This window comes from Panthera onca, chromosome E1 (assembly GCF_046562875.1).
Source record: "Panthera onca isolate mPanOnc1 chromosome E1, mPanOnc1 haplotype 2, whole genome shotgun sequence".
In the NCBI taxonomy this organism is placed as follows: domain Eukaryota; kingdom Metazoa; phylum Chordata; class Mammalia; order Carnivora; family Felidae; genus Panthera; species Panthera onca.
In genome coordinates, this window is record NC_138352.1 from 34,965,836 (window position 1) to 34,992,097 (window position 26,262).

The 26,262-nt window shown below is 49.0% G+C and overlaps 2 protein-coding genes across 6 annotated transcripts in view; both read left to right on the forward strand.

Annotated features, from left to right (window-relative positions):
* The window catches only part of SEZ6 (seizure related 6 homolog), a 45,389-nt gene extending 40,649 nt beyond the window's left edge, over positions 1-4,740 (forward strand). Inside the window, exons 7-17 of one of the 4 annotated variants that reach the window (XM_078437534.2) lie at positions 56-222; positions 798-992; positions 1,243-1,381; positions 1,492-1,688; positions 2,282-2,476; positions 2,883-3,074; positions 3,181-3,378; positions 3,647-3,685; positions 3,936-4,053; positions 4,138-4,240; positions 4,404-4,740. In XM_078437534.2, coding sequence (XP_078293660.1) covers positions 56-222; positions 798-992; positions 1,243-1,381; positions 1,492-1,688; positions 2,282-2,476; positions 2,883-3,074; positions 3,181-3,378; positions 3,647-3,685; positions 3,936-4,053; positions 4,138-4,240; positions 4,404-4,436 — 1,576 coding nt within the window. In that variant the 3' untranslated portion in view covers positions 4,437-4,740. The remainder of the gene's footprint in view (positions 1-55; positions 223-797; positions 993-1,242; positions 1,382-1,491; positions 1,689-2,281; positions 2,477-2,882; positions 3,075-3,180; positions 3,379-3,646; positions 3,686-3,935; positions 4,054-4,137; positions 4,241-4,403) is intronic. The other 3 variants (XM_078437535.2, XM_078437536.2, XM_078437537.2) reach the window with 3 other exon arrangements.
* A 3,866-nt stretch (positions 4,741-8,606) lies between these two features.
* PHF12 (PHD finger protein 12) overlaps positions 8,607-26,262 on the forward strand; it is a 41,816-nt gene continuing 24,160 nt past the window's right edge. Inside the window, exons 1-2 of one of the 2 annotated variants that reach the window (XM_060646824.3) lie at positions 8,607-9,263; positions 9,908-10,089. In XM_060646824.3, the coding sequence (XP_060502807.1) occupies positions 9,198-9,263; positions 9,908-10,089 (248 nt within the window). In that variant the 5' untranslated portion in view covers positions 8,607-9,197. The remainder of the gene's footprint in view (positions 9,264-9,907; positions 10,090-26,262) is intronic. The other variant, XM_060646822.3, reaches the window with a different exon arrangement.

Here is a 26,262-nt window from a genome sequence, read left to right on the forward strand (position 1 = left end):
CACCCCCACCCGGGACAACGGGACCAGCCGTGCAGCCGCTCCTCTCCTGGCCCAGGCTCATCATCCGTAATGGGGACAATGTGGAGGCCCCTCCAGTGTATGATTCCTACGAGGTGGAGTACCTGCCCATCGAAGGCCTGCTCAGCTCCGGCCGACATTTCTTCGTGGAGCTCAGTACTGACAGCAGCGGGGCAGCCGCAGGCATGGCCCTGCGCTATGAGGGTGAGCCTGCTGGGGCCTCGCAGGGGTGGAGGGCTTGAACCCAGGGCCTCTTCTCTCACACCCTCCCCCCACCACCTCCATTCCACCATCCCTCCTTCCAACTTAGCCCTTGCTCAGCTAGCACTTAGCCCCACCCCCCATCCCTCCCCTCCAGTTTGGGATTCCTACCCCATTTTTGTGGGAGACCCTTGCCTGGACCCGGGCCCTCCACAGTCCAAGAGAATGAATCCTCTCAAGTCTGAGGAGCAAAAAAGGCCCAACCCTTAGAGACGGAAAACTAGAGACATTCTAGAACCACTCATGCATGCGTGCCTTCGTTAATTAATCCAAAAAAGAAACATTTATTGAGTGCCCTGTGTATATGAAGCACAAAACTAGGTGCTGGGAATGCAACGGCGATCAAGACGGCCTCCCGAACATGACAGGGTAGGGTGCTCTGGGCATCCCGCCCCTGCTGCAAGCCTAGGACACGCATTTGTGGTCAAGAACATAAAGGCCTTGGGGCGGGAGGCAGAAGAACATCTGCCCCATGTCTGCCCCGGTTGCGACTGAGCTGGGCTGGGCCTGGTTTGTAGCCTTCCAGCAGGGCCACTGCTATGAGCCCTTTGTCAAATACGGCAACTTCAGCAGCAGCGCCCCCTCCTACCCCGTGGGCACCACTGTGGAGTTCAGCTGTGACCCTGGCTACACCCTGGAGCAGGGCTCCATCATCATTGAGTGCATCGACCCCCATGACCCCCAGTGGAATGAGACAGAGCCAGCCTGCCGAGGTCAGTAGGTACCTGTGGATGGGTCTGCCGGGAAAAGGGAGCAGGGTGGGGACGGGAGAGCCAGCTGCAGAACCTGGGGTCATAGGGCCCCTGTGACATGTGTGATTCAAGCTTCCCCTCGAGGAGGAGGAGGTGGGGGCTCCCAGCGGTAGGTATTCCCGCGGGCAGGAGGCAGCCCCAGGACACAGCGCTGGGGGTGGGAGGCGGGACACCGAGGGGACGCACCTCCGGGGCCTCCCCTGCCTTCCAGCTGTGTGCAGTGGGGAGATCACAGACTCAGCCGGTGTGGTGCTCTCCCCCAACTGGCCGGAGCCTTACAGCCGTGGGCAGGACTGCATTTGGGGCGTGCACGTGGAAGAGGACAAGCGCATCATGCTGGATGTCCGAGTGTGAGTGCTCACTGGGCTAGGCCAAGCCAGCTCCTAAGCCCTGGGGCCATTTCTTGCCCAGCCCAGCCTGGGGTCCCGGGCCCATCCTCCCTGACGGTCCTCCTCCACAGGTTGCGCATAGGCCCTGGTGACGTGCTTACCTTCTATGATGGGGACGACCTGACAGCCCGGGTCCTGGGCCAGTACTCAGGGCCCCGTGGCCACTTCAAGCTCTTTACCTCCATGGCCGACGTCACCATACAGTTCCAGTCAGACCCTGGGGCCTCGGTGCTGGGCTACCAGCAGGGCTTTGTCATCCACTTCTTTGGTGAGTTTGCCCCTGCCCTGCCCTGCTGCCTGGGGGAAGAGATCGTGGCAAGCCAGAGAGGCCAGTGCAATGAGCCTGAGAGCTCTTATCTGACAAGTGAAAGCTGGAAACTTTCCCAGGTGTCACCTGAAGGAAGCCAGTCTTATTCTCAGTCTTCCCCGAGCGCACAGTGAAAGGGGGCCTTCTGTTGCAGCAAGAGAGATTTGGGTAGGCAGCAGGAAGACCTTCATACCAAAAAAAGGAAACTGAGGAAAAGTGTTGGTTTCTGCCTTTCTGACAAGCTTTAACAGCAGTGACAATTTCCCACCCTACCCGGCCCCTCTCTCAGGACTGAGGAACTGGCAGATGTCCTTTAGAAAGCAGAGCCAAAGCCTGCCTACATGATAACCCAGGAACCGAAGAGACAGAATGATGTCAGGGGCAGGCAAGGAGGGGCCCCTGGGCAGGAAGGAATGCATTGCTGAGGCTGCCCGGGCCAGGCTAGGCCCAGGACAAACTGGCAGGAGCTGGAGTGGCCGCACAGTGAGGAAGGCGGGGCACAGACAATTTAGTGCCCGCTAAGGGCCCGCACCTTGCTGCCCCTGTGCCCCCAGAGGTGCCCCGCAATGACACCTGTCCGGAGCTGCCTGAGATCCCCAATGGCTGGAAGAGCCCGTCTCAGCCTGAGCTGGTACACGGCACAGTGGTCACTTACCAGTGCTACCCCGGCTACCAGGTGGTAGGATCCAGTGTCCTCATGTGCCAGTGGGACCTAACCTGGAGTGAGGACCTGCCCTCCTGCCAGAGAGGTGAGTGCACCTGTTCCCTGCGTTCCCTTCCTCAATGGAAGCTACAAGCCCCTCTCCTCCATTCTGAACCAGACTTCGGCTGGTATCGGCTGGTACCCTTGAGCTTCCTCCACCTCTCATAGCCTCGGTTTCCTCACCTGTGAAATGGGGGAATGAATACCTTTTCAAAGGGTTATCTACCAAGTACTTCAAATATTTCCTTCCTGGGAGACTGCTAGTGTCTGTTGATTCTAGTGGATGGGAAGAGGAAAAATAAGGGATACACCAGCGAAATGGTAGGGACAGACGAACAGGCGGCAGGGCCACGTGTCATGAAGATACTGGCCGACCTGGAATAAAGCCAGGGCAGGCTGGCTTTTGTGGAGTTCTACCTGGGCTGCTCTCCCCCACCACCCCCTACCCATAGTGACTTCTTGCCACGACCCCGGGGACGTGGAGCACAGCCGACGCCTCATATCTAGCCCCAAATTTCCTGTGGGGGCCACCGTGCAGTACATCTGCGACCAGGGCTTTGTGCTGACGGGTAGTGCCGTCCTCACCTGCCACGACCGGCAAGCCAGCAGCCCCAAGTGGAGCGACCGGGCCCCTAAATGCCTCCGTAAGTGTCAAACGGGTAGGAGGGGAAGCCTCCGGTAGGAGATAAAAGAAGCCACCTCTGGAGGCCAGGGGCCTGGCATCCTCACTGGGCTCTGCCTGCTTTGCAGTGGAACAGCTCAAGCCATGCCATGGCCTCAGCGCCCCTGAGAACGGTGCCCACAGTCCTGAGAAGCGGCTACACCCAGCAGGGGCTACTGTCCACTTCTCTTGTGCCCCTGGCTACGTGCTGAAGGGTCAGGCCAGCATCAAGTGTGTGCCCGGGCATCCTTCACATTGGAGTGACCCTCCACCCATCTGTAGCGCTGGTGAGTGTTCAGAACTCCTGCCTGTTCCACAGGGCTGCTCTGGCAAAGAGGCCAAATGCTGAGAACCAGAACTCCCCTGGCCCCACCCCCTTCATGTTACCCTTGGTCTCCCCAGCCTCTGCCAGATCCTTCTGACCTGGTGACACCAAGACAAATGCTGGGGTGGGCTCTCCTTAGACAAATCCTTCCCATGATCAGCCTCTTCCCTGCCTTAGTGGTTTGGCCCATTGGTCTCACCTCTGCCCTTGGCGCCCCCCTCTTGTTCCAGCCTCTCTGGATGGGTTCTACAGCGGCCGCAGCCTGGATGGTGAGCCCCCTGCTGAGGGCCTGGGAAATAGTCTCCCTGCCCTGGCTCTCACAGCTCCCAAGCCATGGGTTGCCCAAGCAGGGAGGGAGGAGAAAGAGAGAGGTTTGGGACCAGCAGAGCAAAAGTTCTTTCCCTGCCCCTAGCTAGCTAGAGGGAGCTGGTGGCTGGATTCTCCTGGGCAGAGGTGAGGGCAGATATGGGCTCTGGGTGACAGGGACTTCTGCCCCAATCCCGACCTCTGTGTTTTCAGTTGCCAAGACACCTGCTGCCTCCAGCACCCTGGATGCCGCCCACATTGCAGCTGCCATCTTCTTGCCATTGGTAGTGATGGCGCTCTTGGTGGGAGGTGTGTACCTCTACTTCTCTAGGTGAGTCCGGTTTCCCTTCCTGCCCTACAGACCTGACTCACTCCTGCCCAGCACTTCTGACTCACAGGATTTTCTGTCCCACAGGCTCCAGGGGAAAAGCCCCCTGCGGCTGCCCCAAACACAACCCCGCCCCTATGACCGCATTACTGTGGAGTCGGCATTTGACAATCCAACTTACGAAATTGGAGTAAGTACCTATGCCATTCTTTGCACCCTATCCAGGACCTCATCTATGCTCCCTTGGGCAGGTACCCCTGAGGGTCCCTCCAAACCCTCTCACTCTTTCCCTTTTCCTGGGGAAGGTGGATTATGGGCTGGCAACCGTTATACAAGTTTCCAACTCCAAGCAGTCTCTTTACTTTGCAGGAGACGAAAGAATATGAAGTCTCCATCTAGTTGGGGCAGCCTGGAGGAGCCAGCTCAGCCCAGCATCACAGCCCAGCAGCAGAGTTTCCAGCCTCCTGCTGTCCCTACACCTCCTGTACATACCATCTGGGAAGAGACGCCACCAATCCCTCAAGAAGCTGTGCCCTTCCCCACCTGTAATGCCCTCCAGGGCCCATTTTCTTGGTACCACTGCCCACATAGGGCCCTTCCTTGGGTTCAAGTCAGGGGGCATCTGCCTCTGGGCAGAGCACAGCTGGAGCACACGCATCAGGAACCAGCATTCTCCTGACTCTCCTTCATGCCCTGGACCTCTAGCCTGGAATCCACAAGCTGAGGAAGAGCACCTCTCTCCAGGTGACCACCATCCAGCTTGGCATGTGGCACCTTGCAGCGGGGTTAACTTGATGGTGGTGGAAACTGCACCAGGGTGCTCCTCACAGGGCCATCACTAGTGGCCAAAGCTGCTGTCAACAGTGACCTCTGGGTAGTCCTGGCATGCTGACATCAGCCCCTCGGGTGGGGAGATCTCTAGTCCTTCTCTAAGGCCCCAGGAATGGACAGTTCTGCTTCCTGGAGGCAATAATTCTAAGGGATCCTAAGGGGCTTAGGGACCCTACCCGAAGCTCAGGTTGGGCTTCCCTAGGCACTCATGCTCCACACCAAAGCAGGCCACCCCACTGCTTCCCTGGCAGCCCTACACCCTGAGGAGAAGGAGATCTTCCCCTGATGTCAGTCTGGCTTTACAAACATCTTCTTTCCCACTAGTCCCTCCTCTAACCCCAGCCACTTGCCAGTCTCCCCTCCTGGCCACTGTGTTTTGGGATAAGGGGAGTGGGCAGGCATATTCTGGAGAGGAGCAGAGGTACAAGGGCCCAGGAGTTTGGCATGGAACATGGGGTCAGAGACCCAGGGAAAGACCCAGGAGTTGGCTACAGGCCACTTTGAACATGTAATGTATTATATGGGGTCTGGGCTCCAGAGAACAATCTTCTATTTCTGTTGTTTCCTTATTAAAATGGTGTTTTTTGGAAAAAAAAAAAAAAAGCAATGGCCAGGTAGATGGTACTTTCTTGGAGGGAAGGGAGTTGGGAAATAAATGAGATGTGGACATCAAGACCAGAAGGCATGCTGGACCCACCAACTGATCACTCCCAGATTTTATCAAACAAATTACATGCAGTACTCCAGGGGCTACTGTTCCAACAAGGTCAGTGCAACAGATGGCAGGTGAAATAAGAGGCCCCAGTAGGTGGCCCACAGGGGTTTGGAAGCCCAGGAATCCAACCGCTCATCTACCCCAATGCTTCCTTTCTTCCTCTTTGCTAGGTCCAGAACTACAGTCTGGCATACTCCCAAGCTGCTCCTCAGTGCCACTGTATTGTTGGCCAGGCCCAGGAAGCCTGATGCCTCTCTCCTTCCCCTTCTTTCCCAACTAGCAATGTTTAGAAAATTGGAACCGGATTCAGAGACTGAACCCCTGAACATGAGGCCCTAGTCTGTCCTGGCCTCAGGGAACATCCAGACTATCAAGAGGAGGGGCAATGCAACTTAGGGTAGGGACTTGGCTCCTGTTTTAGCAAAAGCCCTATCCATGGGCTCCAGAAAGAAGTTGGCTGGAGAGAATCTGCTTAAGTTTGCCATGTTTGGTCACTTGTAGCACCGGTACCCCTTCCCTATGGCTTCCCTATGGCTCCCAGCACTTCCTGAGATGAAAGTGTTAGTCCAGCCCTGGCTCCCAGCATGCATACCCACGCTTAGAGGTGTCCTCTGCATGGCTGCTCCCCAGAGTAAGAGAAAGAGGCAGGCAACAGAGTTATGGACACTTCAGAAGCCAGAAGATAAAATCCACGAAGGAAATAATGGCAGCAACCAGCACCTTCTACTTCCACAGTCTTCAAACAGAGAGGTCTTGATCACTTATGGCTGCCCACCTCCCAGCTCTACCACAGGCCTCCTCCAAGGCTGGAGAAACTCCAGCCGGTGTAGAGTGCAGTGCCTATATTAGCCACAAGAGGTCACTTCGGAAGACATCTGTATCCCACCTGCTTGCTAGCTCTCCTCAATTCCCCTGGAACAGCCAGGGCTGGAGCTCTCCAAGGTGGCACCAACTTCCAACCTCTGGGCTGACCTCACCTCCAAGGTCTAAGAGGAAGGTGTGTAGAATGATTAGTTCCCCTGGCACTAGTCAACAGAGCCAAGTATTATTTTCCTCTCTAGCCCACCACCTGTTCCTGTTCTCCACTGCAAATGACAATGTTGGTCAGAGCAAAGCCTTATTCATTTGCCATATGCCAATGGACTTCTCTGCCCCATAATGCCTTCAGGCTGACACAGCAGCACAGCTGGGTCCTGAGCAGTAAGAAGGAATCAGTGGAGAGGGCACGTGTGGTTCCAACTTCTGAGGGCCTGTGACATGAAACAAAGCCCCAGCAGAGATGAAGTCTGGCCATTTTCATACATCTAGCTCAGCGCTACTCTCTCTGAAGTCCACCTCTCTGGGCCATAGCCACTAAGATTTCTTGTTTGCTGAGGCTGGGAGAGGGCAGAGAGCGGCCAGTCTACATGACATCTACACACACACACACACACACACACACGAAAGATAAGACCTATGACCTTATCATTCTTCCCAGGCACCAAAAGGATCATCAGAAAAGTCAGAAAAACAGAACCCTAAGACCACACACAGACATCCCTACTATCTAACTCAACCTCCTTAGTATCCCAAAAGAAGCAGCAGCAAGAACTCCATACAGACAATTAGCATGGTGTAGGGGAGAGTGTCCTGGCCTGAGAATCAAATCTGTTTCACTCATACATAAGTCTGCCATAAATTCACTATGCGAACTAGGAAAATCACTGCTCCTCTCTATGCATCTGGAAATGAGATTAACACAGATGGTCTGTAATCCCTTTCTAGTTTTATCCTTCTTCAAGTGTTAAGTACCCCCTTAATATCAGAGGCGAGTTGGACACAATTACCTGGCAACAATGCCAACTAAACGCCTAGTGGCAGGCACAGTGATGCCATTCCCTTCTCCACCTCTTCCCCTACCGTCAGGCAAGAGATAACTGGCCATCTCTGAAGACGACACCAGTGGGAGGGAAAGGTGCTGTGGGGGGTAGGGAGGGAAGCCCAGAATTCGAGGTGAGGCCTTCAAACTACAAATCCCAATACACAACACTGCAGCTCTCAAAAGCATCCCCTCCCAGCAGGCAAATCACTCTTCCCGAGGCCATCCCACCATACAGTGCACAGCATGCACACAGAACTACGGCTCCCACAATCCACCAGATCCCTCGCGATTCTTGCGCCCAGGTTGCAATGCGCTCGCGTTCGCCCTTTGGCCCTCTTGCGCATTGCAAACTGGGAGTTGAAGTCTTCTATAGGCAGGTAGCTGGGCGTTGTCAGCGTTACTAACTCTTCGCTGTTGGCCTCCTCTGGAGTCGTTCCCAGGGACAGTGATCAAGAAAGGATAGTAACGAGCAGGCGGAACTCTCCATGGTGTCATCACTACGCAAGGCAGAGATTCTCAGGCTAAAATTTAGTGTCGGGAGCGAGAGGGAAGTGTGAACAGTAGCCATCCAACCCCACACCAAAAGAATAGTTTTCTGTCGCGGTGGCTTTTCTTTTCTCTTTACCAATATGGCGCCTAGTCCAGCCACACCTGACGCTGGGAACCAAACCATCCAGTACAATAACCCTAGGAGCACAGCTGTCACCGACAGCCTACCAGCTCCAGCCAACACCACACCTTACTCCTTCCTGTTCATGCCTGAGGACTCCAAGGACATGGTAGCCTATATCCCATTACCAAAATGGCGAAAGTAGAAGCATTCTTGTTAGGGCCTGCAGGTGACAATACGCTTGCGCGGAAGGCGGCTGTGTTGTGGGGAGGGAGGGGAGCATTCTCAACACGCCTGCGCAGGAACAGAGTCTTCTTGGTTCTATACACAAACACCAATGGATGAAGAGCCCCCATGTTCCTGCGGCTGCGCTGTGACCCTTAGAGGCTCTCCCAGGCGCCTGCGCGAGACCTCAGGTCCCGCCCTCCTCTTCTCAGTACGCTGGCGCAAGGCAGAAAGGCGGGGCTTCGGCGCTCCAGACGAATGCCAGCGCGGCTGCGCGCTGGGGGGTACCTCCTCACTGCGGCTGCGCGGGAGCCCGGCCGCCGGCTGTCACTGCGGTTGCGCGCGGCGAGCGGCGATCCCGGGGCGCCTGCGCGGGTGGCTTTGCGGGCGCTCGCGGTAAGTTTGCGCCAAGTGCGCGGCAGCCGGGACGCAGACGGCGGCGGCGGCGAGAGGCGGAGCCCGGGGACCACCCCCCATCACCCTCCCCGCAGTCACCTCACGTACCACAACCTCACCTAACCTCTCACCCCCCCTCCTATCCCCCCAACCCCGGGATGGCAGCGCCCGCCAGCCTTCCCGGCCGGACCAGCGGTCGCCAGCGCCGGCTTTAGCCTGTGGGACTAGGCCCCGCCGAGGCCTGACCCCCGGAGCCGGGACCCACCGTGCAGCCAGCCGCCGGGCCGGGGTTGAGGGGCCGCTCCCCCCTCACGGCCCGTGGGGAGGACGCTGCCGTCCCGGGGACTGGGGGCCGGGGGGTGGGGGGGAGCCAGGGCGAGGAAGTCGGGACCCGTGTTGGGAAAAAAGAAGGGGGGCCGGGGTCAGGAGCGCCCCCTCCCCCCGCTTCCCCCCTCCCCCCGGGGTTGGGGGGGCCGGAGCAGAGAGCGCCCAGCCCGGGAGGTGGATGAATGTGGGAGAAAATGGAGACCAAGACGATCGTGTACGACTTGGACACGTCGGGGGGGCTGATGGAGGTAAGAGTGGCCCTCCTCATCCCCTTCCCCCAGCGCCGGGAGGGAACCTCCGCCCTCCGCCCCACAAAGCCGGTCCTGAGCTCACAGCGCAAAAGGGCCGGGGGAGGGGGATTCTTCCTCACCCAGATTCTCCCTCCCTTCTTTGCAATTCGAGGGGCTGAGCTTAGCCTCCGAGGACGTTTGCAGCAGTTTCACCTACCCGCCGCCCTGGATTCGCTCTCCCGAGGCACCAACCCACTCCATGTCGTTGCACCGGCGGGCCTCCCCACCCCCTTCTTGTCGGCCCCTTTGTGCTTCCCCCAGCACGTCCGGGTACCGGGTTTCAGGCCTTTCCAGAGCCTGGCTTTGGAGTCCCCCACTGTCCATACAAGGAAGTGGCGAGAAGGGAACCGCGCACCCTCTCCCCATCCCCCTACCCTGATCCTCCCCATTTGGAAGAGGCTGTTCTCGTTGTGCTGCAGGAACGCTGTTAGGGTGGGCTCCCCCCGGTTCCGGGGGACTGAGAGGTTCTGGGAGCAGCTTGGATGGGAGGAAGAAGGACAAAAGGGGGGAGAGGGGTGGGTGACGGAGAAGCCCTGCCGGGGGGGCGACGGACCGCCCGGGAGCTCCGAGTGTGCACACACGCCGTTTATGTGTGTGTGCAGCAAATCCAAGCTCTGCTGGCTCCCCCCAAGACGGACGAGGCAGAAAAGCGGAGTCGGAAGCCTGAAAAAGAGCCCCGGAGAAGCGGCAGGGCCACCAACCACGACAGCTGCGATAGCTGCAAAGAAGGTGGGGATCTCCTGTGCTGTGACCACTGCCCGGCCGCCTTCCACCTCCAGTGCTGGTAAGGTCTGGGGACCCCTTTGCAGCTCCTTCGCTGACCCTTCTCGGCACATTCCTTCACCCGGCCTACCCCTGGCTGCCGAAATAACGGGCGCTTGCAGCCGCTAGCTGACTTTCTGCAGCCGCTGGGGCGAGCGCCTCCCCGCCCCCAGGTGTCTGCTGGGATCTAGCCGTTTGGGGGGGGGGGGGGGGGAGGAGGAGCAGCAGTGTGTCCGGACCCCGAGGTGGGGGTTGGGACGAGTGAGGAGAGCCCCATCTGGGATTGGAAGTCTCTGGGTAGCCGGGACAGAGCCGGCAGGGCACGGCCAGCGGTGGCGGGGGAGGAAGGGGAGGAGCTCCGGGCCCGGTGCCGCTCGCCTGCCCGCGCGCCCGCCGCCCTCGGGGTCCTGCCGGGCTGGGCTCTCCTGCGGGCGGGTGCGTGGGGCCTTCGGCCGCCCGAGCTGGCCTGGTACGGACCCGGGGGGCCGGACGCCCGGGCGCTTGCGACTGTGGAAATCATGGAGGGTGTCTCTCGAGTCCGCCTCTTCTCTGCTTCTCTGTTTACAATATGGCGACCTGCCTTTAAATTATATTTTTATTCTCAGCGCCATTTTGGCTGCATATATGATTTGCAAACGTCTCCCGGGGAACGGTGGGGGTAGAGGCTCGGGGTCCTTTCTGCAGAAGCTCCTCGGGGGGCAGGGCTAGGATCTCGCCGCTTTGGTCCCCTTTCTCTGGCTCCGCTTGCCCCCTGTTGCCTCTCGGAGCTGCCTCCCTCTTTCCCTCCCCGCGCTGCCGCCTCTTAGGAAATCGGGCCGGGTTAGACAATTAAAATTGCCCTTGGGCGCCGATTTCACTTCGCTTCGGATCGGCGAGCCCTTCGCGGCAAAATTCTTTGCTGCTGGGGCAGGATTGTGTGCGGTTGGCTCCGCGAGGGCATTTTTAAGGAGCAGAGAGCTGGAAAGCTGAGCGCTTCCCCCCGCCCCCCCTTACTGAACGCGAGAGGAGGGGAGAGACCGGAGAGAGAGGGAGGGACCTGGGTTGATCGCCCGCTGCGTGATCCTCCTCAGCAGCTCAGCCCAGAACAATCCGGCCAGGAAGAGTTTAAACTCCGGTTTCTGCCTGGAGAAATCATCTCTGCCCTCCACGAAAATCCTCCATCAGCGCAGGGAACCCAGATTGCGTCGTGTTCTGATGGGTGTTGTTCTGTCGTTCAGCAACAGTTGAGTGAAACAGGCGTTTGTGAGGGAGCGGGAAAGAGAGGGGCTTCTGTTTGTCCCCCCCCCCCCCCGCCCCGTTTTTGATACTGCCTTTTTTTAGTCCTCTGGAAGAAAAAAGAGGTTTTCCTTCTGTTCTCTACAGTGTTCCATTCACATTCTGTCTCTCTGTGGAGTAGTGCTTACTGTATATTTGTACTAATTGCAGGTTTTGGAACACTTACGAGACAGATGACTGATACCGGGCAAATTAAGTCTGTGGTCAGAAGTTATGTAGGAAGCTCCCATTACCATTCCCAAGATGCTTTTGCCCAGGAGGGCACCCCATCTTCGCTTGTAATGTTGCAGGGACAAAAATGGTTATCCTGGAGGAAGCTTTGTTGCTGGCTTTAAATTTTTTATTATGTAGTGACTAATACCAGCAGGAAGGGTCTGTGGTTTTTAGCCTTTGCTTCCTGTAAGGTGTGATCTACCTGGAGAAAATCTCTCTGGTCAAGTTTCCTGTGCTGGTCTTGAGCAAGGAAGAGATTTGTACCTGGATATGTTATGTTGTTTATCAGTTTTTTCCTGTTGCTTGTGTTTTTTATTGTGCTTGTTTGATACATATACCCAGACTGAATTGTAGGCTTCTTGATTTAAAATGTGGGTTAATGTTTTACCTCTAGGAGGAAGCTATTGTTAACCAAGAATGATGACCCCTGTATTGAGTGAGAATTTTGTAAGCTCATTATCTTTTTTTTTTTTTTTTAATGTTTATTTAGTTTTGAGAGAGAGAGAGAGAGAAAACACGTGAGTGGGGAGGGGCAGAGAGCGGGGGAGACACAGAATCCCAAGCAGGCTTCAGGCTGAGCTGTCAGCACTGAGGGATACGGGGCTTGAACTCACCAACCAAAAGATCATGACCTGACCTGAGCGGAAATCCGATGCTTAACCGACTGAGCCACCCAGGTGCCCCTATAAACTCATTATCTTTAGTCTCGTTTGTTCAGACCATTTGTTTAGTAAGCTGAGATTGTTTATTAGAAACTTTAGGTATGGAAAAACTGTTTTGCCTGAGTTTCGGCTTTTAAACTCTAAAACCCAACCTGGATCTTCTAATTAGAGGAGTGTAAGTCTTGTCAAGTTGTAACAATTAACAGTTTCTACTTCAGCTAAGAGAGAAGGAGGTACTTTTAGCTGTTGGTGAGACTCGGGTTTGCCCAGACTGCATTTCATTGAATACTTTTCTTTTTTTCTTTTTACTTTTTTTTTTTTTTTTTTTTTTTTAAGGACCATGAATGGGAGCTGGTAATCAGAGATTCGAGAACCCTAGTAAATGAGGCAGGGTTTGTTTCACATCTCCAGTTCTCTCTTTGAAGATGCCAGTACTGAATGTACCATTGACTTATCTGAGTTATTATATAAATTACAAAACATTCTAGATACTGGTACAAACGAAGGAAGCTTTCTTTTAAGTGAGGCTTATCCCACTTTCCTGCCTTCTATTCCACTCTTTCCAGCACAAGTGAAGTACTTCGTTAACCATCTCCACCAGAGTTTAGGTCAAGCAGTTGACAGTCTCAGAAATTTTGATTCCTGAGTGTGCTGGCTTTAATTCATGCTATTACTGCTTACTTGTGCCATGTGGGAGTGCAGTTAGGTATGGCTATATTTTCTCTTGCTTCCCTTTTTAACTTGCTAAGACTGGATTACAGTTGACCCTTGAACAATGCTGGGGTAGTTTAGGGGCACCAACTCGCAAGCATTAAAAAAATCTGCATAACTTTTGACTCCTCAAAAACTTAACTACAATAGCCTACTATTAACCAGAAGCCTTACCAGTAACACAATTAACACCTGTTTTGCATGTTACGTGTATTGTACACTGTATCCTCGTAGTAAGGTAAACTGTAGAAAAGAAAATGCTATTAAAATCATAAACAAGAGAAGATACAGTGCTGTACTATAGAAAATCTGCATGGGGCGCCTGGGTGGCCAGTTGGTTAAGCATCCGACCTTAGCACAGGTCTTGATCTTGTGGTTCATGAATTCGAGCCCTGCATTGGGCTCTGCACTGACTTTGCAGAACATGCCTGGGATTCTGTCTCTCTGCCTTGTCCCACTCTCTCAGTCTCTCAAAAAAAAACAAAAAAAAATCCACATACAAGTGGACCTGCAGTTCAAACCCATGTTTTCCAAGGGTCAGCTGTGCTTAGATAAGCAGCGTAATGTTAATTTTCTTAATATTCACAATGTGCAAGAGTGAAGGTGGAGGTTTTACAAATCCTGTAGATCCTAATTTCAGTGCTGCTGTGGGTCTTCATTCAAAGCTGTCTGAGACAAGTTCTTTTTTCAGTCTAGTGTCCCTTGCCAGCTTGCCTCAGTGAACGAGATCTAGTAAAATGTTCCAGAAGTGATTCTAGGCAAACTTTACCTCCTGGGCGTAGTGACATAGCCATAACCACAGGGGATTTTTCTAAGATAAACTGATGGAGGAAATGACTGGTCAGATAAACTGTTTTAATTGTCTTTTCTTTTCTCAGGGGCCAGTGCTTTGTATGAGGAACAGTTCTCTCTTCCCAATTAGACTGGAAGCCCTATAGCTGGGTTTTCTGTAATGATCCCCTGGGTTGGGGAATGAATTGCTCTGTGCTCAGCCCCATGACCTCTCTAAAGAATTAAACTCGAGGAGGTGATTTTTTGTTTTTGTTTAAGTGATAGTGTAATCATTTTATCTAAGTTGAACTGGTTTATCAGTTATTCAGAGTGGTAGTAGGGGTTACTAAACCTGCCCCAGGAGAACTGGAAAGAGATATGGGGTTTTTTTGTAAGTGTTTTCTGGTGAATCTGACCTCTCTATCATAATTGTCATGGCATTCATTGGACTTTCGGAAAATACTGGTCTCCATGGATTGGTCCCTAAAAACTGGTTTACAAAAATTACGATAACTTGTGGTGCTCTAGTTGCCACTGGCCCATCTTTGTGTTTGAAATGGATTGGATTGTTCTCACTGATAAAGTGAATAAATACCATAGGTCTTCGGTAATGAGGCTGCCTGGAAACTGGATGTTTTCTGATTGCTTTCTCATGGCATTTTGCTCTAGACGACCGAGGGACCAAAACGGTCTGATTGAGAAGTGCATCTACCTCAGCAGACCTCAGCATGGTTGCTTCCCGTCAGACAGATTTCTGTAGCATTTGCCTCCGCATGTTATATTTGGAATTGTTGGCCGGCTTTCCTCTCTTTGGTGTTGGCAGCAAGATCCAAAATGAGGTTTTCGAAGAATGAGAGTAAAAAGGTCTCTGTGCACAGGCAAAACTAAGCTCAGCTTGGAGTTTTGCATATTTAATTTTCAGTGAGTCATAACAAGAAAGGTTTCACACATAGAGTAGAAAACTGCCTTGCAGAAAATCTTTGCCGTTTGAGCATTTAAGAAGGTGATTTTTCTGATTTGTTGTGTTTGGCTCCTCATGAGAATAGTATTAGTCTACTAATGAATTAAAATACATTCTTTTTTTTTTTTTTTTTTAATTTTTTTTTTTTTTTTTAACATTTATTTATTTTTGAGACAGAGAGAGACAGAGCATGAACGGGGGAGGGTCAGAGAGAGAGGGAGACACAGAATCCACAACAGGCTCCAGGCTCTGAGCGGGTCAGCACAGAGCCCGACGCAGGGCTCGAACTCATGGACCGCGAGATCATGACCTGAGCCGAAGTCGACCGCCCAACCCACTGAGCCACCCAGGCGCCCCTAAAATACATTCATTTTAATATTACCTTATGAATCTGTTGTTTCTGACATTTTAAGTGCTTAGAAGCTTAGCACTGAAGACCTGGAGGTGACGGCATCTGGCCTTCCTCCGTCACCCTGCCCCCTCAATAGTAAAATGATTCAACAGTAAACAAACCTGATTTGGTTTTATGTGTATTTTATTTATTTTTGCATTTGCTGCATTGCATTGGAATCTGGGTGTGTAGTATTGTTTTTAAATGTTCCACTCAAACAGGGAGGGTCTGATAACATTCAATTTTAGCTCAATTTCACATGCATGCTTTGTAAACTTAATGTGGGGCTAAGGGTCTAATTCTTGTGATAGGAGTGCTTTGGTTCATAGATAAGAGGATAATCACTGTTTAATAATAATAATAGTAATAATATTTCGAATGAATTGTTTACTCACAAAATGTTGGTGACGTAGATGGCTGTGGTTAAGACAGGAAGTGTCAGAGGGCACCTGAGTGGCTCATTTGGTTAAGGGTCAGACTCTTGGTTTCAGCTCAGGTCCTGATCTCATGTGGTTAGTGAGTTCGATCCCCGCATCGGTTGGCTCTGGGCTGTCAGTGCGGAGCCTACTTGGGATTTTCTCTCTCTGCCCCCTCCCCTACTTGTGCGCATGCACGCTCTAAATAAATAAACAAACAAACTTTAAAAAAAATGAAGTATCAAATTTTTTAAAGTGAAGGAGGAGGTAATGTTCTTCAAAGGTAACAGTGTTTGTGTAACCTAAGGCAAGTAGTTAGTGGTCCTACTGTGAGAAATTTTTCATTTTGGGCCTATCCCCAAATTGATTACCATACTTAATGAAAGGTAGGATGCAGTTGTAATCTCATCAATTTCCTGCTGCTCCTTAAGGCTCTCAAAGTACTTTACAGATGGGCTCCACTAACTAAACTTTGTAAATGACTAGTGTATTTTTTTTGTGTGTAAGTATATAAAAGACATGGTTAGGTACTGTCTTCTTTTACATCTGGAGATGGGATTCATGTTGGTCTGTTTCAATTTCTTAAGTATGTCTCCAAGATAATTTTTTAAAAGCCAAATCATAAAATGAGACAAATAAATTACCTAATTTGAACTGAAAAAGGATCCAAATAGTCACAACTGAGTGCCAGATGAAACACTGGTTTTTATTGAGCTCTCAGTGAAAAGACCAGTGATACTCAAAAGGGCTCAATGAGATTTCAAGGTTCACGCTTGTAGGATTTATCAGTACTTCATCCCTTTTCATGGCTGAATACTAGTCTGTTTATGGATATACCACACTTTTGTTTATTCGTTTATCAGTTAATAGACATTTGGGTTTTTTCTCCTTTTGGCTATTGGGAATAATGATGCTGTAAACTTTTGTGTGCACATTTTGTGTGGACATCTGTTTTCATTTCTCTTGGTTGTGTACCCAGGAGTGGAATTGCTGGGTCATAGGGTAACTCATGTTTAACCTTTGAAGAACTGCTAGACTGGTTTCCAAAGTGGCTACACCATTTTGCATTCTTACCAGTATAGGAAGCTTCCAATTTCTCCACATCCTTTCTAATACTTGTTATTATCTTCTTGATAAAAACCTGTCCTGTGAGTGGGAGTGCTGTTTTTTGTTTTGTTTTGTTTTAACTTTTTTAATGTGTATTTATTCTCGAGAGACAGAGACAGTGTGAGTGGGGGAGGGTCAGAAAGAGAGGCAGACACAGAATCTAAAGCAGGCTCCAGACTCTGAGCTATTAGCACAGAGCCTGATGTGGGGCTCAAACTCACAAACTGTGAGATCATGACCTGAGCTGAAGTTGGATGCTTAACTGACTGAGCCACCCAGATGCCCCTTGATTTGCATTTCCCTAATGGCCAATGATACCAAACATCTTTTCATGTGCTTATTATCCATTTGTATATTTTTTTGGAGAAATGTCCATTTTGATCCTTGGTCCAATTTTAATTGGGTTACTTGGGTTTTTTTTTTACCATTATTACTAGGTTGTAAGAGTTCTTTGTATGTTCTAGATACCAAGTTCCTTGTCAGATACATGATTTGTAAGTATTGTCTCCCATTCTGTGGGTTGTCTTTTCACTCACCCATTTTATTTTTCTAATTTTTGAGTCTTATGTAGAAGAAAGGTGATTTAAGCGCACTTTATTTATTTATTTATTTTTTAATTTTTTTTTTTTTTAACGTTTATTTATTTTTGGGACAGAGAGAGACAGAGCATGAACGGGGGAGGGGCAGAGAGAGAGGGAGACACAGAATCGGAAGCAGGCTCCAGGCTCTGAGCCATCAGCCCAGAGCCCGACGCAGGGCTCAAACTCACGAACCGCGAGATCGTGACCTGAGCCGAAGTCGGACACTCAACCGACTGAGCCACCCAGGCGCCCCAAGCGCACTTTAATGGCTGTGCTTTTATTATCAATGTAATGACAGTGAGTAAAAGGTTTCTTCTGTGAACTCCAGTCAGGATGGTGCATCTCAGTGGAGAGAACCTTATCTGCCACCTGCCTTAAGGTACCACTAGCCACAATAGAAAATTTCTGTGTATTGGGGCGCCTGGGTGGCGCAGTCGGTTAAGCGTCCGACTTCAGCCAGGTCACGATCTCGCGGTCTGTGAGTTCGAGCCCCGCGTCAGGCTCTGGGCTGATGGCTCGGAGCCTGGAGCCTGTTTCCGATTCTGTGTCTCCCTCTCTCTCTGCCCCTCCCCCGTTCATGCTCTGTCTCTCTCTGTCCCAAAAATAAATAAAAAACGTTGGAAAAAAAAAAAAAAAATTTAAAAAAAAAAAAAAAAAAGAAAATTTCTGTGTATAGAAATCCCTCGTACTTGGAGATTCCTAGTTTAAGGAGGACAGTTTTAATTTTCTCGCTTTGATTGGTGGCAGCTTGGGATGGAAATAACTCCAGATCAATTGAGGTATCTTTTGAACTCCATTAACAACAAAAATTGTACGCTTAGGTGAACTCACCTGTTTATATGTGTCTTTATGTAGGCCCAGATAGCAATAAATAGGGAGACAGAGTGAAGAGAATATTTGCCTGAAGGTTTTATATAGCTTATAAAAACAAACAGTCTGTTTTGATGCCCCCAAGAGGATTTTTGCTACCTAGGAATGCAGATGTCCAGCTTCTTAACAGAGATGGGTACATCTTTTCTCCTACAAGTGCTAAGGCAATAGAAAATAGATGCAGCTGAATGTTGTTTGCTTTTGGTTATACATAAGAGTGTTAAAATCTATCTCTGAACCTTCTTGTCCCACCCCCAGCACATACACAGTTCCTTGGGCGTGTAGTTAAGCAGGCCACCCTAGTCAAAGATTTTGGTTGGGGTTTTGATGATGCTCTCGGGGTTTTGATGGTTATATTATTATGATCATGCAGCACAGGCTCCTAGAAATGCATTCTTATCTTAAGGTGCCAGAATTTTAAATCACCACAGCAGGGGGAAGGGGACAGTTTGTTTTCCCACCTCGACTTTGCTCTTCCTTTAACTTAAGAGTCCCCAGGGAGTACAAACATGGCCAGCTGCATTGCCATTCAATGAGTGACACTTATAAGAGCACCTCCGCATAATGCTAGCCTCCCAAGAGACCGGACAGGAGTACAGCTGTCCCCCTGCCAGTTTCCTGAAAGAGGAGGACATTGTATTCAGTGCAAGTCCTAGACCAAATTTCAGAAAGGCACTTTGGTATTGCAGATTTGTCACCATGCCCAGGACGCATGCACAGGTCACTAGCTGACTGCTTTTCCCATGACTTGGGAGCAGTTAAGAAGAATAAGAAGGTGACTCCTTTTTATGCCTGCCATTTACAGATGTCAAAGTCTTCATCCTTTAAGCCTAATACTATTTCTGAATCTAGGTCTCAGCAAATAAGAAAAAAAGATGAAGTTTTAGCACATTTGCACGGGAGGTGGAAGACACTTGAGGGGTACAATAGACACTGATAAAAGGAGAAATCATTGCTTTGACCCATCAGCAAAAAAGAATTTGTCTGCTATGTAGAGCTGTTGTTGAATTCACGGTAAACAAATTCCGAGTACGCCTTACAGACTGATGAAATTTCAAGTAATGTAAAACTTGACTCACTCATTCAAAAGGCTACTTTCCCTTTTGCAACCGTGTACTAAATGCTCACTAAACCAGTTAAAAGCCAGAGGCTGACCCGTTTTCTCCGCTCACTGCTGTGCAATACCTAGTGGTATTACAAATGAGAGAGACACAAAGAGAAGCACTGGTTGGGGAACAGAAACGATGTCTAGTTCTACCAAGTGGGTAGTACCTTTGTTAACAAAAAACACGGTGACCATTCCTTTCTCCCTAATTACATTTGCTTTCCTGTATGTTAATAGCGTTGGTTTTTAAGTCTTTGCCCTTCCCGGGTTTTTTTGTTGTTGTTTTGTTTTGTTTTGAGACAGAGAGAGACAGAGCTTGAGCAGCAGAGGGGCAGAGAAAGAGGGAGACACAGAATCCGAAGCAGGCTCCAGGCTCTGAGCTGTCACCATAGAGCCCGATGTGGGGCTCGAACTCATGGACTGAGATAATGACCTGAGCCGAAGTTGGACGCTTAACTGACTGAGCCACCCAGGCGCCCCTCCCTGTTTTCTGATAAACTGTACAAGATATATCTCCCAGGAAATGTTTCCCAGTCTTGAAAGGACAAAAGACAGAGAGTGTAACAGCAGGGCGGGGACTCCATGCCTGAACCTACCTTCAGTCTTTCCCACTGATTTGGGCTCTGCGTGAGGCTCTTTTGAAATAAGCTTGAGTGAGCAAGAGGACTCTCCACGGGGTTTGAATTTAACCGTAGCCCAAAGACATCACTTTACCACCCGGCCGCACGAGGCTGAGGGAACCTCTCAGAATTACTAGCAAGCTTGAGTTCCAGGGTGGAACCCTGTTTGTAGCAGCATAAACACATTTACAGACTTTCTATCCAGCTGTGATCCTTAGAAGGATGTTGAATATTATTTTTCTCTGCTCTGCATTTGTGCAGAGAACAGAGCAGAGAAGGTAATGAAATGCATAGAACTTTAAGTGATTGTAGGTACGTTACAAAACTGGCAATGAGGAGCTACTGTTGTTCTTTCCACCAGCCCTGGGGTCCTATGCTGAGCTGGGAGCTTTTTAATTCTCACATGCATTGAACCATCAGATAGCATTCTACTGATTTTTGGTTTTAACAAAGCTTTAGAAACATTAGAGGGAAACTCTACAGTGAACTTTTTCAATTGACAATCCTCAATTACTGGTCAAAATGCATTATGAAAATTGTATTTCATTAATCTTGTTAAAAGTGTCCAAACTTATGACTTTCTTTAAAATTTTTTTAAGATTTTTTTTTTTTTTTGAGTAATCTCTGCACCCAACATGGGGCTCAAACTAATGACCCCAAGATCAAGAGTTGGGTGCTCTTCTGACTGAGCCAGCCAGGTGTCCCTTATAATTTTTTTTTTTATGTTTATTTATTTTTGAGAGAGACAGAGCTCGAGAAGGGAAGGGCCAGAGAGAGAGGGAGACACAAAATCTGAAGCAGGCTCCGGGCTCTGAGCTGTCAGCACAGAGCCCGATGTGGGGCTCGAACTCAGGAACCACGAGATCATGACCTGAGCTGAAGTCTGACGCATAACCCACTGAGCCACCCAGGTGCCCCTTATAGTTCTTTTTATGCATAGGCTGGCTATATTCAACTTTCCTTGATCTTGCTTGCCATTTTTTTGTTTTTGTTTTTTTAAGTTTATATATTTATTTTAAGAGAGAGCAAGAGCTTGAGCAGGGGATCGAGAGAGGGAATCCTAAGCAGGCTCTGTGCTGTCAGCGCAGAGCCCAATGTGGGGCTCGAACTCACGAACCGTGAGATCATGACCTGAGTTGAAATCAAGACCCTTAACTGACTAAGCCACTCAGGCTCCCCTTGCTTGCCATTTTTTGAAAGCATCTTAAATATAGGGAGTATTCTGTCAGTGATTTTGGCCTTTTGATAAACATTGTTTGGCTTTATCATTTTTTTTAATGTTAATCATTTTTGAGAGAGAGAAAGAAGGAGAGAGTGTGAAGGGCGGGGGGGAGGGGTGGTGCAGGCGGCAGAGAGAGAGGGAGACACAGAATCTGAAGCAGGCTCCAGGCTCTGAGCTGTCAGCACGGAGCCTGACACAGGGCTCATACCCATGAACTGTGAGGTCATGATCTGAGGTGAAGTCGGACGCTTAACCGACTGAGCCACCCAGTTGCCCCTCATTTTTGTTTTCTTTATCCTTCCTTTTTACTCCTCATGGTTTTGCCTGGCTTAGATGACACTTAGCCATTCATTCTAGCTTAACTTAATTCTTATAACACCTCATTCCACGATATCAGACATCTTTGACTGCAGGCTTCAGTTTGTTGGTGTTGAAGTAAGCTGTATGGTAAGAAAAGTAGCTGCAGTTTATTGAAATTATGGGAAAGAACTCATGTCCAAGATTTGTATGCTTGCTGTGTAAGAGCTTTCCTCAAATCTTATCGTTTGTGTGCACACGATCAGACCTTTAAGGGTGATCATTCTTTGGTTAGGGATCATCTGAGAGAAAAGTGGGCCAAAGGGAAAAAATTATGGTGCTCTCTCTCTGAGAAGTATGTTCACCTCCTAAATAGGTCACTGGGGGTATAACTGGAAGGCTTCCGAAGCTCAAGTCAGCACTTAGCTGTGGCATCAAACCACGACAGCATAGTTTGACAGTATGCCCAGGAGATTACTTCAATCATGTAGGGTGGGGAGCTTTAAGGTTTATGAGTAAAATTGGGGGGGGGGGGTGTAAAAGAGGGAGGGAATAGGCCCTGTGCTGCTTTGGTGCAAATTATTATTATTCTCTATTTTTCCTTTTTTTAAGGAGACCCTGTCAGAGGAGGGTAAATTAAGCAGAAATCCTCCTTAGGGAGAAGCAGCTGGGTCTTAAGTAGAAACCTGCTCCCTGTATTTAGTTGGATTTCAAATAAAGACATTGCTAGTGTTTTTAGTTTTCCCAGCCTTTATAGAATTTGAGGTCCAGTATCTATAAGATGTAAACTGATCCAGATTTCCTGAGCTGTGTGTGCAAAAAGAATACGGCCTGGTTACTTCCTTGTTCTTGATAGTCCAATAAATTTGGCTATGGAACAGTACCCAGTTTTCCATACCTCTGAGATTCTTCTGGAATACACAGTTACAATTGTGGATTCTTCTTTCCAATGGAACATTCCCTAGGAACATCAGAAAGTGTTGAGGCCAGAATGTTGACTTCCAAAACAGGTGGGGGGCTCCAACATCTCTGATGAGGTGAACGAATGAAGCACATTTTTTAAATGTCTGTAGCCAGCTCATTTGCCATTGTGGAGAAGCCAGGATTGACAGAATAGCCAAACTCATGATAGATAAGGCCCTGTGGCACCCAGTCTCAGCTTGTAGAGAAGTTGGCAGAGGGAAAACACCTGGTGTAACTGTTGGTGCTCTACCCTCCCACCCTCCTTTTGCTGCGCTGACTTTATAACCCTGTTCCCCAGGTGTCCTTCACTGGGAGGATGCCACAAACCAGCTCTGCATAGAAGGCAATGAAATTTGGGGGCACAGTCAGCTAGTTTGAAAGGACTGTATGCCTGTGGAAGTGACGCAACTAGCTAAGTTTCTCAATGGGGCATTTGTAATGGCCTGGCACTTCATTGGTTTCCTTGTTAACACTGCTACTGAGGCTTTGCATGAAAAAGCCAGCGGTCCTTGTACTTTTTATGTACTTTGTGGCATTAGCTGTGCTTGAGTCAGTAGCTAGGATGAAGCAGGGCAAGGACCCCTGAACTTTGTTTTTATCTCCATTGCCTTTCAGTATGGCCATCTTCCCTGCCTTTGAAAGGTAGGCTATATTTGAAGATAAAAACTGATGCCCATACAAGTGTCCAGAGGAAACTTACTGTTTAATGCTGACATTTAAATTTCATTAGATTTTGTTTCTTCAAAACTTAGACGATTAAATTTGGATATATTAAGACAGCTTTTAAGTTTTAAAAGATATTTTTAAATTAGATTTTACCTGGCACCTCTTCGCTTTTCTAGAACAGAAGCTGGTTTCAGTTTACAAAAGGCTTGTTTTCTGTGCTCCTAGGTTCCTTTGTAGATCAAGATGGCTGCCAGGAGGCTGAGACGTGATGGTGGTCCTGTCAGTGATCACCTTCGCTCCCATTTTGGCTAATACCAACATATTTCCTGAGCTGGCCAAGGGCAGCAGGGCTGGTCTGAGGGAGAGTGGGCCTGTTCTGAGCATGTATTGTCTTTTGCAGTCACTCTTAACACAATGCCGTTAAATATAATTGCAGGATTTTTATCTGGTAGTGGACCTCAGATGGATGAGACCCATGAACTGTGAAATTAAAAATCAAAACTGCTCAATGCTATTGTTTGCTGGTTGAACACCCCACCACCACCCAAAAAGGGGAGGGGACATATAGATGGGGGGGGGGGGCAGTGAAATCTTTCTTAGTCTGATATTTTAACTGAAACTGCCACATATGGCTCGAGAGCTTCTGATTCTTGGTGAATGATGGGTTCTGACAGGAAAGACCCTAGCAGTTCATGCGACTGACCTCTTTTAGAAGAGAGCCCGAGTGGAAGGCTCTTGGTGTATTGTGTACAGATATGCTGTCTGCATAGTGTTCCTGTTCAGCCTTTGTATTAAATAGAATATTTTGTCAGTCTAGGAAGAAAAAATGAAGTGTCTTCTTTCTTAAATATTGTTCATCCATCTTGCTTCCTTTTGTCCTAAGATACATACCAAAGCTTTTAATTTGGTTAAGTGATATTTCCATGTCTCCCCAGCTGCCTTTGGCTCAAGTTTTAAAATGTCAGTGTCACTTAGCTGGATGGACAGTTGCAAACCATACATCGGTAACCTAACGTATTTTTTAAAAACAAGTCCACAGCCCAACACCATTTTTATCTGCATGTTTTAATGCAAAAAAATGGGTCTCTGAAATAAAAGGCAGTCTTTCTGCTTCCTTGTCTCCCTCTCTCTCTCTCTCCACCTCTCCCCTCCTCCCTTTGTTCTCTTGTTCCCCTCCCCCTTCTCCTTTCCAGTTCCATATTGAAAAACTGCTTGCGCTGGATGGATAATTAACGCAGAGCTGTGGAGCAACAGGTCCCATTGGTGGCGACTAAATCTGAAGTAAATGTTAATATCGTGCAGGTTCATATGTATTAATAGGTGGGGGAGATGAGTGAGGTTAGGCTCAGATCAGCCACACTGGTATATGACTTGAAATAGATCCTCTTAATTAGAGAGCCAAGAACCATGACAACTAACGTCTTCCACCTGCAGTGGTGGGCTGCAGCCTCATTAGTGAATGAAAGAGGCATTCTAAATTAAAACTGGACTTCATCCTTTGGCTGGGAGTTGGGATCATCTGGCTCTGGGCTTTGAATCTTTGACATGGAGAGGTCTATCAATGCAGGCATTACAGTTAGCTGAGGGGTGCAAGTTTGTGGTTTTCTCTTTGAGGACTCCAGAAATAGAGTTTTTTTAAAGTTGTATTTATTTTTGAGAGAGGGAGAGATTGAGCCTGGCACAGGGCTCAGTCTCACAAACCATGAGGTCATGACCTGAGCCGAAATCAAGAGTCAGATGAAATCAAGAGTCAGATGCTTAATGGACTGAGCCACCCAGGTGCCCCAGGCCAGGGGTTTTTTTGTTTTTGTTTTTTTGGTTTTTTGGTTTTTTTTATTCCTAAGTTTATTATTTACTTTTTGAGAAAGCAAGTGGGGGAAGGGCAGAGAGAGAAGGGAGAGAGAATCGCATGCAGACCCACACTGTCAGCACAGAGACTGATGTGGGGCTCAAACTCACTAACCATGAGATCATGACCTGAGCTGAAGTTGGACACTTAACCTACTAAGCCACCCAGGCACCCCTGGGCCAGGGCTTTTTAACAAATGATCTGGGAGGAAACCTCCAAAGCAGTGAAGATGGATATTCTGCAAAAGCTCTGTCCACAGGGCACTCTTTAAAGAGCTACCAGTTTTCCAAGACAAGCCAGCTTGTGTACATTCTGGGGCTCACCTTCCTTTCTATGACTTGGACAGTTCTCAGAAGGAATCTAAAGGTTCATATGCTATTGGGTTCTAGATGGACATAAAACACCCATTGCCAGGAAAATGTCCTCCCTTCCAGAGCTTTCCTTCTTTCAGGTAGTTTTTCAAAATACAGAAATACACCTGCTTCCAAAACTATAGTTTCCTCCTGAACCCCTCAAGATCCTTAACTTTGCCGTCTTTAAAGGATCACTGACTGACTTACCACTTGCTGAATAGTTGTGAATTATGGAAAAAGAGTAGGGAAAAGGTCACTGCCACCTTCAGGTACCAAATAACCAAATTTCTGGGGCTCTTTGAGTCTGGCATCTGTGCACAGTTAAGTCTTACATAGCTTTGTGTGGCAAGGATCAGGGTGTATTCGATTGTATGTGGTCTCATTGTCAACTGTTCTTTTCATGATGTTCTAGCCTGTGATCCCTGAGAGCAGGGACCATGTCTGAAATTTCACCACTTAGCACATTGCCTAGCATAAAATGATTGTCCATTAAATGCTTGAGAGGACAAATGACTTTGGTCCTCTCTCCCCAAAGGAGAGTAGTTTGTTTCTTGGTGGGGTAGATAATAACCACTTGTCCCTCCTCCAGTGTGGTACCTCCAGCGTGGCATTGGTTAGTAAGCAGTGGGAACTCAATAAATATTGACTGATGTCGAAGGAAATGCTCGACCTTGAGGGTTGAGGAAGATATTTTAGCGAATATTCCACTGTGTTCCCCAGAAATAAGAGAACTACCAAAGGTTTTTTACAAACAGCTTGGGCTCAAGATTTGAAAGAACCAGGAAACTGATTCGAGTTCTAATTCTGCAACTTAACTGGCTCCATGGCTTAAGATGAGTCCATTTCCTCACCTGTATGACAGGAATAAGAATTGTCACAGTGTGCTGGTGAAGATCAAATAAGAGCATCTGTGAAAACACTTTGTGAACTGTAATATGCTATGTAGACGTAAGATGAGATTGTCACTCTGCTGTTTCTGAGCTTTAGTGACTAGGAAGCATACTGATGTCTTTACAGGCAGTACTGGCTCATTATAGTGTCCTCATGGTTTTCACTGCTGCACAGCAGAAACTCTAATAGAGCATTTCCAACATTACCTGACTTTTAACTTTTAACGATTTCCTTTTATAGAGAATGGCTCTGAGCACCTTGTCTTCGTTGA